This window comes from Lagopus muta, chromosome 6 (genome assembly GCF_023343835.1).
Source record: "Lagopus muta isolate bLagMut1 chromosome 6, bLagMut1 primary, whole genome shotgun sequence".
Taxonomy (NCBI): Eukaryota; Metazoa; Chordata; class Aves; order Galliformes; family Phasianidae; genus Lagopus; species Lagopus muta.
The window spans coordinates 42,905,918-42,919,266 of record NC_064438.1 but is presented as its reverse complement, the minus strand read 5'-3'; the positions used below and the strand labels follow the sequence as shown (position 1 = coordinate 42,919,266).

The 13,349-nt window shown below is 35.7% G+C and overlaps 1 protein-coding gene across 3 annotated transcripts in view; it reads right to left on the bottom strand.

The window, feature by feature from the left end:
* The window catches only part of SPATA7 (spermatogenesis associated 7), a 46,269-nt gene that overhangs the window by 19,057 nt on the left and 13,863 nt on the right, over positions 1 to 13,349 (bottom strand). For all 3 annotated transcript variants that reach the window (XM_048949834.1, XM_048949833.1, XM_048949832.1), the window contains exon 5: positions 5,672 to 5,805. In XM_048949834.1, the coding sequence (XP_048805791.1) occupies positions 5,672 to 5,805 (134 nt within the window). The remainder of the gene's footprint in view (positions 1 to 5,671; positions 5,806 to 13,349) is intronic.

Sequence of the window (13,349 nt, the reverse complement as noted above, 5' to 3'; positions counted from 1 at the left end):
GCCAACAACTACAAACTTAAATTGTTTCAGTTCATGTCTAATCAAATAGTCAGATATTGCAGAAACTGACTGTTCCTTACAGTCAGTTTGCATAGCTACACAGCAACTACACAGCATCAGTAAATTCTGTAAGAGTTAAATGGATGTATACAAATAGAGATGTTTCATATGACAATTTCTAAGGCCAATGAGGGAACACACTTTTAACAGACCTGAAGTTCAAGTTCAGATAGGCTAATACAGAAATTAACTTGCTGATATAACTCCCATCTGAACAAATAATAGGAATTTTGCAAGATAATCAATAGCTGCTGCGAGACTTCTGAAGCCTTCTACTTTGAGGATGTAAGTGTGCTGAGGGAAAAGTAAAGACACTTGGAAATTTTTGTATGTTTGTTGTAAACTCAAGACACTGTAGCCTGGTAATATAAATTATAATAATGTCTGATAGATTAACCTGTGTAAAGTTTGGTGATCATAAATGCACAGAATTTCTATTCTACCATTCAATTTCTACAATAAAGCTTCTAAGAACACCCAAGTAATGACTGTTACTGCAAAAATGTTGGATTTCTGCATAGCTGCTACTGTTAATGCTTTGAACCTACACTATTCCAGTTTTTACCTTTAGAACTGCTTTGTATTTTAAATTAAAACTCAAGATAATCAGAATATACTTTATAGTATGCAGTAAAAGCTATTTAAAAGGAATATTAAAGAATGTAGCTAATCATCAGAATTAAATCAGAACACACTGCTATCATGCTGTTTATTTTCTTCACAATTCCACACATTCCTCCCAAATCAGTAGAACAATCTGTTCCAATACCTCAGAATTTGCACAACCACTGGTGCAAAGAGGTGATTTTATTTTTAGTTAGCCGAGCCAAAAAAGCCCTTCTTGATGGTGTCTCACATTTGCCAACTTAATTTTACCACTACAGCACAATTAAATGCTGAACTGATAACATGCAGTAACAATGCCAAACAAATGCCTGTGTTAGCAAGCAGCACAATTAAGGCTTACCAGAGTGATTGTTTGCATATAAAATAGTTGCAGTGGTAGCTCGGCACTATAGAAAACAAATAAGACTGGAAAGTTCCAGAATCCACCTATAGAGACATTTATTTTGCAAAGTTAATTCCACACCTTTCCATATGTATTATAAACAGCTTTTTTTGGTTGTATACTTTTTACTCTCAGTGACTGGAGCTGCAAAATAGATCAGACTGCAGAAGCATTTGCTAACACGGGATGATGACTGCTGCCTCATCGTATAGGAAGAAAAACAGCCAAAAAACAGAACGAAACATACTAATGAGAACTACTACTCATGAAAGCCACACAATCTATTTCATGGATCTAGTTGAACTGATCTTAAAACAAGACAAAAGGATAGAGTAAACACGGCAATATACTATAAGCTTTCCTTCTTTTTGAGGAATTTAGGAAATTCTTCTCTTCTAAAATATGCCATAAGTAGAACAGACATAATGACTAGCTAAGTTGTTCCACAAACCCTACCTGTATTTGTGTCAATCTTGAGTTATATTCATTCAAGTACTTAGAAAGATAATGTATTTTGAACCCCTCATCCTTGGCTAAACCTTTATTGCTCAAACACAAAGGGAACAAAGCCTCTGGATATACAGAGAGACAGTATCAGGAACAAAGAACTATGTGGCTGACTTCAAAAAGATTTGAAGGAATGCAGCATAATGCTGTTTGTCTGTAATTTGTCGATGTTTTAGAAAAGTCACTTGTAAGTAAATATGTTAATCTACCATCATAGCTCATACCTTATCATCTGTATTGTCAAGAGACAGAAACTGGAATTTGGTAATAAATAAACATTTGATTCTTTTAACTTGACACAGCTCAATCTGTAAGTCACTACTACTGCTGTAAGTCAACTGAATTCCTGCTCTCTGCTCCTCAGACAGAGTAAATGGTTTCATTTGTTAAGTGAGTAACTTTCTTAACCTTCTTTACATTTGCTAGTCTCACAACCCCCCTTGTACATCACCTGTTCCTTTCCTTATACACTTTGATATTTACTTAAAGACTGAGAAAATTAAGAGAGAAAATTCACACAAACCCAGGAACAAGTAAGATTGGAATGAATACAATCAGTCTGCATAGTGGCATCAATAATAACCATTTTTCTCATTCTAAGCTACATTCCTGTTACATTTTCTATATCCATGTGAATGTATTATTGAGTTGTATAATGTGATACATCACTGCTTCCATCAAGAAGCCTGATGTTATTAAGAAGGGAAATTACTGAATGTGCATATGGAAACACATTTATTCAAACAACCAATGTGGGAGGTGGTTGCTGTTATGAAGCCAGAAAAGAAATAGAATAGAACATCAAATGTAGGATATAGAATGTATTGAACATTCCTGATGAAAACATCTTAAAATATTCAGAAGGTTCTTCTGTTCTCTTTTAGTTACTCACATATATCATTCTGACAAGAACTAATTCAAGCATGATACTTCTTCATCATAACAGTGTAATAAATCTTTAAACACAAAGCATTTGAGGAAGTAACTCACATAACCATGCATGTGCACTGCATAAAAAATTAATAGATATTATAAACTGTTAATGGTGTTTCCTAATCTATTTTTCATATTCACGAGCATGTAAAAGGTCATACCTGTCATTCTTAAGAAATCAAAGTCTCAAAAATCAGACTGAAATCCATCTTGAAACGTGAAGCAGTCCTTCATGTTCCACAGGCAATTACAACTCATTTAAAATGGCTGAAATCCCTTCACCTGACATTTGGCATGGAGTGATTTCTTTTAAAAATATTTAGCAGTCAGAAATGCCTATTAATAGGATTATCTAAACATGGAATATGAAACAGCAAGTCTTGCTCAAATTAGAGTTTTTACTCATGGGAAACTCATTTCAGATTTTCTTGCTTCATAATTAAGTCATACTGAGCTTCACACAGTTTCACTCACTGAACATGACATTTGCCAGACTGCATCAAAAAGCCCTTTCTGTTGTAAGAAAATCACTTCAAGTAATTAACTTAAGACTGAGTGTATGTACTTAATTTGGTGATAGATAAACGTGTGGATGCCCACAGGTGTGCTGCTTACTCATCCTTAAGATTTGGAGACTTAAAATACTCCCTTTAAATTATCTGCAAAGACACACAAAGTTATCAGCTCTTTCAGCATCCAAATCTGTAGCTTATCATACTGGTTTGATAAACATTCACACATGATGTCTGTCAACTGTCAACATTAAGTAGCATGGAAATAGAAAAGAGAAGTACAGCAGTCTCCTGTACATCTTACGCCTTCCTTGCTCCTCTGTTTGACTGAGAGAAATGACTGTCTTTGAAGCACCTTAATTGAGAGCAATCCCATCAAAAGGCCCCATTGTGCATTTTGAAAATCAGCTGGCTCCTCAGCCTCTCACACTTCTGCTAAAAGCACAGAAATGCAAGATGCAGCATAACCATCTATCACACCTTAGCCCACATGTCAACTCAGTGATCTGAATACTCTCCTTTAAAGATAATCTATGATTTTAATAAAACTCAGTAGTGAAACTTAGGTCACCACAACAGAAATAACTTTCTCAGTTAATTTCATGTCACTGCAGAGTCTCACATTACAGTAACTTTACATTTACAACCAGATATTAAATGAAGAATTTACTGTTCTTATGCATTCAAACCCTTGCATAAAACAGTGGAAAATGATGACTAGTCAAATTCAAGGCACATTATATTCAGTTTCAAGCTCTGTTCACTGTATAATAAAATACACTGACTAAATCACATAGTAAGTTATAAATTTCTTATAATCTCTATGTCTTAGAAGAATAATTTTTAGTTCTTTCTGTTTTTACCATGCACAAAGCATAGGCTCAATTTAAAACAGTTTCTCTGCTCTAGTACAACACTGAATAATAAATGCAGCTATGGAAAAAATGCAGAATGATGAAATAAAGGCAGCAGACTTACCAGAAAGCATAAACAGTGATTGATAATAAAAATAAAAAGCCAGCTGTGTAAATCAAAACTGACTAGCCATATTAAGCCTAGCCTGGTCAGAGCTGTAAGTTTTGCTGCAAACTCTCTACATTATCATAGGTATCCTTAGAACTTGCTTTCTAAGTATCACCTATTCTGATAGCTGGTAAAATACAATTAGAATGGCTAAGTTATCTTAACAATGCATTAGAAAATATCTAAACCTTAAAGGGCAAGAATCCTTCCTTGGTGTATGAACAAGCACAGGAAACCAATGCAAATTTTGTGAAATTCAGGTTAAATATGGACTGTCGTATTTTTTCTACTAAAAAAGAGGCCAATTAACTTCCTCTGCTTACCCTTCCACCAGAAGATTCTCTTACAGATTTTTACTTCTCAACCCTACAGAAGCAAAACAAACAAACAAACAACAAAAAAAACCCCATACCAACCAACCAACCAACAACAAAAAAAAAACCCTCAAACCTATTATATCAAAAAAACAATTTTTTAAGTGTTGTTAAATGCTGACTTGGCAAGCCCCAAAAAATCACTCATAAAATGCATCTTTCTATTGATATTCTAATTGATACATTCAAGTTCAGACTCAGAATTTTTTGTTGATTTACATCCTGAGGCTAGCAAACATAAGGAAAACTGCAGTTACTCTTGGCATGATAAAAACTACACTTTCAGGACAACTTTTGATGGGAAAGCATCTGTAATTAATTAGTAGAACTGAGAAATTATTGTAGGAAGACTTTGTTCTGAAAGCGATTAAAGCAAAGGGAGAGTGACAATCTCATAATGATGTATTAAAGACCACACATCCTTTTCCTTAGAAATGATAATTTATATAGCAATAAGAGATTTTAAGCCCCCTTTACTTGTTTTTGCAGTGAAATAATTAAAGGAATTTATCTGCCACCCAGTATGCAGCAAATAGCACAGAGGAACAAAAATATTATCAACAAAAGATAACACTTGGATTTTAAATATGACACTTTCTCCCTTCTCTTACTCATGCCTGTGATTTCATCCATAACTAAGAGCCATGTACTGAATTTCAGAGCATTAAGTCTCACTACAATAAGGTCACACTCAGACTGCCCACTGCCAAAAACAAACATATGAATGATGCACTTGGCACCAAAATCAACAAAGTTAAAATAGCATTCTTTTTTTTGAGTTGCAAATTGCTCTAATCGCTCTTGTACAGGAACGAATAATATTATATAGTTTATTAGACTACTTATTATTTGGGAACACACACCATACAACTGGGTGAAATTCCAGTCAAAATAATTGACCCTATACATACTGACAGAAAAGCATTCATCTTCAGTCGTTTGGACGGCTTAAATACCATTTTCAATTTCAGTGACAAAGAGAGGACACAGGGATTTGACCTGAAATGATACAGAGAGAATTCAAGGGTAACTACAATTTGGATTTATCACAAGCACGCTTCATCCACAAACCTGCCACCTTTATCAGAAGGCTGAGGCAGGGTTGGGTGCACACCAGGAAGACAGTTGTCTTGTCTTCTATTGTTAGAAATATACTAGTCCTCCTTCTAGAACTACTGCTGCATTGGTGATCAGCTGTTATTAAGGGAGGCAAGCCAATTATGATATCTACTAAATGAAATTAAAATATCTACCTTTCCAAAAGAGGTTGACAGCAGCTTTCCACTCTCTCTTGAGCTGGATCGTGAGGCACTTTTGCTCACATTCATTTCTTTTTCATACCTGGCTATCTTCTTTTTCAGTTTCTCTCTTCTCTGTTGGTCAGCAACTTAGGAAAGAGACAAAGTTGGTCAGATCCAATCTGAAATCTTACTCTCTTTTTGTCCTAAGTGATCTGAAAATATCAAAGGGTTTCCCAAATGTTCAGCAAAGTGGGACCATAAAGACAGGCTCCACTCTACTCAGGAATTATGAAAAATTACCTCTATTTTTAGAAGAAAATTAACATTAGAGTATGCTAGTAGCTGAAGCTTCTTTTGTGTATTCCCAGATCTCACAAGTAGCACAAGATTGTGCACTAATTCCAAGATCAGCAATGCTATCAGAATATTCTGCTTGAAAACTCACAAATTTGCTCTTAAACTTTTATGGATTAATCTCCTCTAACTGTACTCTCATCCAATATTTCAGCAAGAAACAACATGTGTGCTGGCTAGCAAATTTGCAATATACAAAAATCCATGTTCAACTTACGTCAAAATAATCTCCCAAATACAGAAATCCTCTACAAAACAGTACATTTATGTCAAGAGTACAAACAATGAAGGCTAACTGTGTGAAAGGGACACTGCCTGATCAGGAATAGAAACTATTATTGGGGTATGATTTCTATGCTTGAGTTTGCTATCACCTACATCTGTTATCTTAGATAGTAAAAAGGATTTTTTATATTATGAGCACTTAGGTGCCAAAGATGATGAAGTTCACAAAATTAAAAAATCCAGCTAAGACTGATCATTCATATGATAATTTCATTCTCAAACAAGAATGAAGGCTTTATACACATAAGCATACTTTGGAAGTCTGAATACACATTGGAACCTGCTTAACTCTTGACTACAATTCTCATTTATTTAATACAGACTCAGATATATCACAGAATCGTAGGGGTTGGAAGGGACCTCAAGAATTGAGTCCCACCCCCCTTCTAAGGCAGATTCCCCACAACAGATCACATAGTAGATGTCCAGATGGGTCTTGAATATGTCCAGAGAAGGAGACTCCACAACCCGCATGGGAATCCTGTTCCAGTGCTCCATCACCCTTACTGTAAAGTTCTTCTGCATGTTTGTATGGAACTTCCTTAACTTCCATAACTCCTTGTCCTATCGCTACACACCACCAAGAAGAGCCTGGCCTCATCCATTCACCTCCCACCTCCCTTTAGATATTTATAAACATTTACTGAATCCCCCCTCACTCTTCTTTTCCCCAGGCTGAACAGATAGAGGTTACTCAGCCTTTCCTGTACCAAAGATGCTCCAGGCCCTTCATAATCTTTTTGGCCCTCTCCTGGACTTTTTTTTAGGAGATCCCTGTCTTTTTTGAACATATGAATGGCTTGTTTGAGACAGGTGCACAGGAAGACCTTTGCATATTTCTTCTTCACTTTCAAAATGTATTTATATCATACTCCAGTAGACCCCAACCTTCACACAGATTATAACACTTAGTATATGGAAATGCACTTTGTGGATTGATGTCATACATTCTTCTAGACAGCTGAGAACTACAGCAATCTGGGGACATATAATCATCTTTTAAAATACATGCATCTATGTACATTAACCTGAGAGACTGAGTCTCCAGGACTCTGTTAAGTACATATATTAATTCTGTTGAACATTTTAGTCCCCTTTTAAGCTACAAGTGATTCTTTCAAATACAAAACCCCTGCCCCCACTCCTGGGGGAAATCCCTTTCTCTTCAGTTCTTACAATTGATAAGTAAAAGACAAAGTAATTTCTTTTACAGCTGCTGATTTGTTCAGCATATTCCATTAAGGTACTTCCAAAATAAAGTTGCTTTTATTACTGGGAAGCCATTAGCTGAAGTTAAGATATGCTAAAATATACAAATCTGAATTAAAAATACGACTTATAACTAAATTAACCATTAAATAAGCAAAACTCATTATTTGTCTTCCTACACTAAACTGTTATTATGTGTCTATTCTATATTATTATTATTTCTAATTCTATTTGTCTTAAAAGCTACAGAAGGGCACACAAAAATTAGTTACAACTGAAAAGTTTAATATGCTTAGATAATTATGCTGGTCTACCAGAGCGTGTCTGTATATGCACACAAATGAAAGCTGTATAAACTGAAGTCTTGCCCACTTCTCAGACAGAACGGTGCATGAGTATTGAATAAGTATCTTAGGAAACAACAAATGAATGAGTGACAGAGCCCTACAAAGCAATGATGCAAATCAGAATTACAGGTGTCATTTTTTAAGTACGAGTAGAGGCTGAATGAGAAACTTCTTTACCCTTAAGTGCTTGGAAGGAAAGTGGGCTTGTCTTAGAAAACACGTCCTTAAACCTCTTACTGCGTGTTCAGCCTGCATACTGTGCCTTACTGGGAGTTTCTCAGCAAAGCACAAAGCTATGTGAACAAAAAAAAAAAAAAAAAAAGAGATATTTTGTTGTCCCTTTGCCACTCTTTACAGAATAAGGTTTGAGATTTCACACACATGGGCAGACTTGGTCCTTGGTCTTTACAACTGGAGATCAGAACTATAAAAGCCTACTTCTACAGATCTCCTCCAGGACTGTGTGCTGTGACTTCTCTCAGCCAAAATATGGCTTGTGCCCAAGTCAAGAGTAAAGAAAGAAAGAACAGTAAGCATGCCAGGATGCTAAGGCTATCTTTGGTTGTCAGAATGACCCACTGGGACTACTGTCACCTAGATGGGAAATGTAAAGCCCTTGCCTCACACCAATGAGCTTATCTCAGCTAATCCATCAAGTGTGTTCCAAAAGCTATAAAGTCATTCATGCATACTACAAGCCAGAGCAGACACATGCAGAATAGAATGGCAGAAAATCCTAGCAGAGCACTCACTACCATGTTGCCAAATCAAGGAGATCTCGGGCTAGGTCTGCTGTAAAAGCTGGAAATTGTATAACCAGCAAATTTAGAGATAAAGAAATCCCTCTTGAATAGAGTTAACGTAGGCATAAACAGACAACTAGACTAAGTAAGGGCAGCTCTGAGGAGACAGCAAGCCACACCAATAAGGGTACAGACCCAAAAAATGCATACTGCCAGCCTGCCCTTACCTTACATATTGTTTCTCCAAGCAAGGACTGAAGAATCCAGACTTTCTGTTTGCTGAACAGAAAACGGTATTTTACAAAATGCCTGAGCATTTGATGCACTAATTACAAATAACATTACAACTGACAGAAGCTGAAGATACTCCAGACTGCCACACACAATGACTTGTCCTACATGTGTGCATATATGACACACAAAGAATGAGAGCACTATTCAGGAACAAATACAGTGTTTTGAAAAGGAGATGTATCTGTTAAAAACTGGAAAGGTTCAACACTGTTCTAGATAGCTTCTGTTTCAAATCAATTACAGTCATAGCTTCTTCAGCTTTCAGTGAGGTTAATAATCCAAATTTCACAGGATGCCTTTAGAATAATGCCACAGTAGTATCAACTGAACTTGTTAATAAACAAGTTCTTCATCTCTTCAAAAAGGATACACTAAGTATTTAGGTATTAAAATGACTGCCTATATACCCAAATAACATGAGTTTCTTTTTAAGCCTTGTAGAAGACTTTGAGATTAATGTATCTCATTAACTGCTGTGCTTAAACCACGGCAAAGATTTACAGCATAATAAAGAGACAGTGTATAAGATGATAAACAAAGTAGTAATTTTTGTATATCTGATAAATTCAGTCTTCCAAACTAAATAAATTCCATAACTTATTCTACCCACTCCATGAATCTGTTATCTCAATGCTGCTAGCAGTGAGAGTAGGCATAAGAAAAACTATAAATTTTAGAGGTTAAACTGTAGTATTCTCTATAAAGAACTAACTATAAAACTCTGATCAGACTCACAGAACTAAACACTTTTGCTGAGGCAAATATCTTTTTCACAAAGTTTACACTACACTTAGAAAGTGGAGATCAGACTGTTACATTTCTCTGCTAGTCTTCTGCATTTGATTTGAAAGATTTGATTCTTTCTTCCTTAAAACTTGGCTGCAGCAGTGTTCCTAGATATATGCTTGGAATTATAAAAATGAATGGCAAAAAATGTGAAAGGGAAAAAAAAAAAAATAATCATACCTACCACATTCCTAAGCATCTGTGCTTAAAAGGATGCTATGATTTGGAATGCAAGTGATTGTCCTTCCCTCTGAATTTCTGATCTCTAGATTTATTACGTCACATTCCAGTACACTCCGCGGATTTAACCTTCAAGTAATTTCATTATTAATGTAAGTAAGACAAGGCAAACAATTAAATATTATGTTAGCCTTAAATTGACTAGCTCATTGAACGAGGTATCTCAAAAGAATTGGAGGAATTCTTGATGCTGGACAATGTCTTTTTATCAACTGTTTTTACAAAAACCCACTTCTGCTTATTTTTCACCCTCATAAATTCTCCTAGATCAACAGTGCAAACATCAGCCTCATTTTTACTGAGCTTCCAGTGATCATAATAAAAATATACAGTGTATCATCAGGTAATATTACTGCTACAAGCAAGTTCTTCCTTCCACAAGCATTTTTACCATTACCTTCCTAACAGCAGAAATCCCCAACGCATCATGATTGATGCAACTGGGGTGAGTTCTCATCAAATTCAAACTGAGTTCTGCCATTGGTAGGAGGTTCACAATTTTAAATTTTTAAATTTCATAACACAAATTTTAATTTTCACAACTCTATGATTCTGCAGTCCTTCTACATACCCAGTATCAGTAACACTGTTTTATCAAATAAAGGAGGAATCACAATGAGAAAAGATGATAAAGGATTTGTTAAGGGCTTGATACCTACAACCTTGCTTATATCAAATAGAACGTTACTCAGAATAATAATATTTGTATCAGGTGATCTACTTAAGAAACATGACACTACTTGGCAAAGCTGCTAATAGCAGAATTTGGTCATTATTAAGGCTTCCAAGTAAAGCCTAGCAGTGAGACTTGAATACATTAGAAGAATTTCAGAGGGGTTAGAAGCACAGTGTTATTCCAAATCCATCCACCTCTGATCCATATAGGGTCTTCACACAGCACCTCACAGATACTCCCGTTGGTGGGATGAAAAGTACAGCAGCATGTGTACACACTGAAACTGTGAAACTGCTGCTCCCAATCTTAAGGTATTTCCAAGCCTACTCAGAAGTCAAATCATGAATTCTAGAGAGGGGCTTAGAGGATTTTATCTCATAGTATCACTAGCACAGTCCACAAGAAGCTAATGCTTTGCATAAGCAAAAAACAATTTTATTCTCATTCTCTCAGGTATGCTACAGTTACTTTGTGTTCCTGATCAATAGCAGAAAAAGGTGTAACAACAATCCCTCCACTGCCCTCGGATGTTCTAACAATGGACAGACGTTAAAGCTGGGTAAATTCCATCACATTACAGGGACACATTTTCAGTCATCATCATGACTACGTGCTGATACAACAACAATAGAAAAACATGTTTTCCTCTATTTCTTGATCTTTACAGGTCAAGACAACAGGCCCTTCTTGTTTGTGCGCTTTATTCATTATGGCTGTTAAGCTCAGTATAAGCAAAGCTGGATTATATTTTTAGTCTGTTTAACTCTTTAAGTCAGATTAGATGATCTACTGTCATTTTGCAACCACAAACTATGAGAAAAACACACCTTCTGATGTACTGAATATACATTTCAAAATGAATTCTCCCTCTTAAAAATAAATCTTTCAGTAGAAGATATTTTAAGTAAATAACTTGTAAAAAGAAATTTAAATTACTATAACTACAAGTATTGATTGATAAAGACTTTTACACTGTGCATTTCCCCACTCTCCAAAATTTCAGACTTGAAAAATATGCTGGAATACCCTTGTAAAAGCACATTTGAACTGTGATAATGCAAATGTTAGAGCTGTTTGAGTGTCTCATTTTAAATCACTTAAGTTGCTTTTAGCTTTCATTTTCAGAAATACATTATGTAAGGAGAAGACAAAACAGAAAAGCTAAGAATAACAAATGAGACATTTTGTGAAAGCCTCCTGTGAACAGGAACAGGATACTTAGCCTTCCATAGTGTGAAGGGTAGAGAAAGACAGTGCAAAATATGTATGCAATCATAGGAACAATTCAAATAGAGTATCACAGAAGAATATACACTTATTGGTATTTCTACATTAATCCAAACCCCAAACCTCACAAAAGTATAAAAAAAAAAAAACAAAAAAAAAAAACAACCCAACAACCAAACAAAAAGGCAACATCATTGATCAGACTGAACCATTTTCTCGCTCCCTGCAAATATTCAAGCTTTCACTGATGTTAAAATAGATTTCTGGTGGGAACTTCTTAGAACACTTTTCCTTCTTTTTCTTTCTTTCCTCCTCCCCCCCCCCCCCCACCAAAGAGACTTGCATTCCAAGCACACTAATCACTGGGTTCAGGCTGTGCTATCAATATACTTGTGGAAAAACCTCTAAACATATGGGTTGAAAAGACAGGACTGTTAGGAACCAGGCATGTGTAGCAGCAGCTGTCTTACTTGGCATAGCTTATATCAACTTTTCTGGCACAAATTCCACAACCACAGGCTTCTAATGGCCACCGGTATCAATCAACATGCTTGGACTAATTCTGAACATACAAGTTTCACATTTCAATAAGTTTCACATTTTAACAACTATTTTAAGTCAATAAGGCTGATCTAATACACAGGAACATGTTCGCTGCGAGCTCAGTTGCATGGCAGCTTGCCTTTTTTGCTGCCAGCTAAGATACCAGGAAAAGAACAGTGGAAACTAAAGCCACCTTAAGGACAGTACGCATTTAGTTGTCCAGGAGCATGCCAACTACAGTATCATGTTTAATTCTTAAACACTAATGACTGATTCATGGCAACAACCCCAAAGGGAAATACTCACCTGCTATTTTAGCTATATGTGATGCATATTTTTAGGGGCTTTTTTTTTTAAACACTGTCTTCAGGAATTCTGTTTTGCAACTCTATGCTATTAATAGATATGAACATTTCAAACTGAAAACCTATTCCCCTTCCCCATTTTTTTTAAAAAGAGAAAAGTGGCAATATGCTTCACTTGAGGCAATAATATGCACAGAACTATGTGAAGAATAAAGCTGTAAACTCCTTGATCCAAGGGACACTATCGATCAGTATGGCTGATAGTCAGCCACACTGATATTGCATCTGAGACTGGTGTGTCCCTTCTCCAGTAAGAAAAAAGATACATTTGAAAATATTCTCCAAATCCTGTTGTGTACTTCATTCACCCTACTGAACAGATTTTTCGATAGCTCTGTTTTCAGTACTACTACCTGAGTACTAGCTGTCATCTCCACAGTAAATTTTGTACCTTTTGAAAAAGGTGAATATTTTTCAAATTTTTTTTTGGTGGATTACCAGAGAAACAATAAATGATACCTAGCATTGAGCTTAATATCTGGACACTTAATACTTGGCTATTAATAGTATAGCACTGAAATCTATAGTTCTTCATAAACAGTGCTTATAACAGTGGGGAGGGGGGATGAAAAACAACCAACCACAAGCACTCTAATCTTACGTATGAAATTAATTTAAATT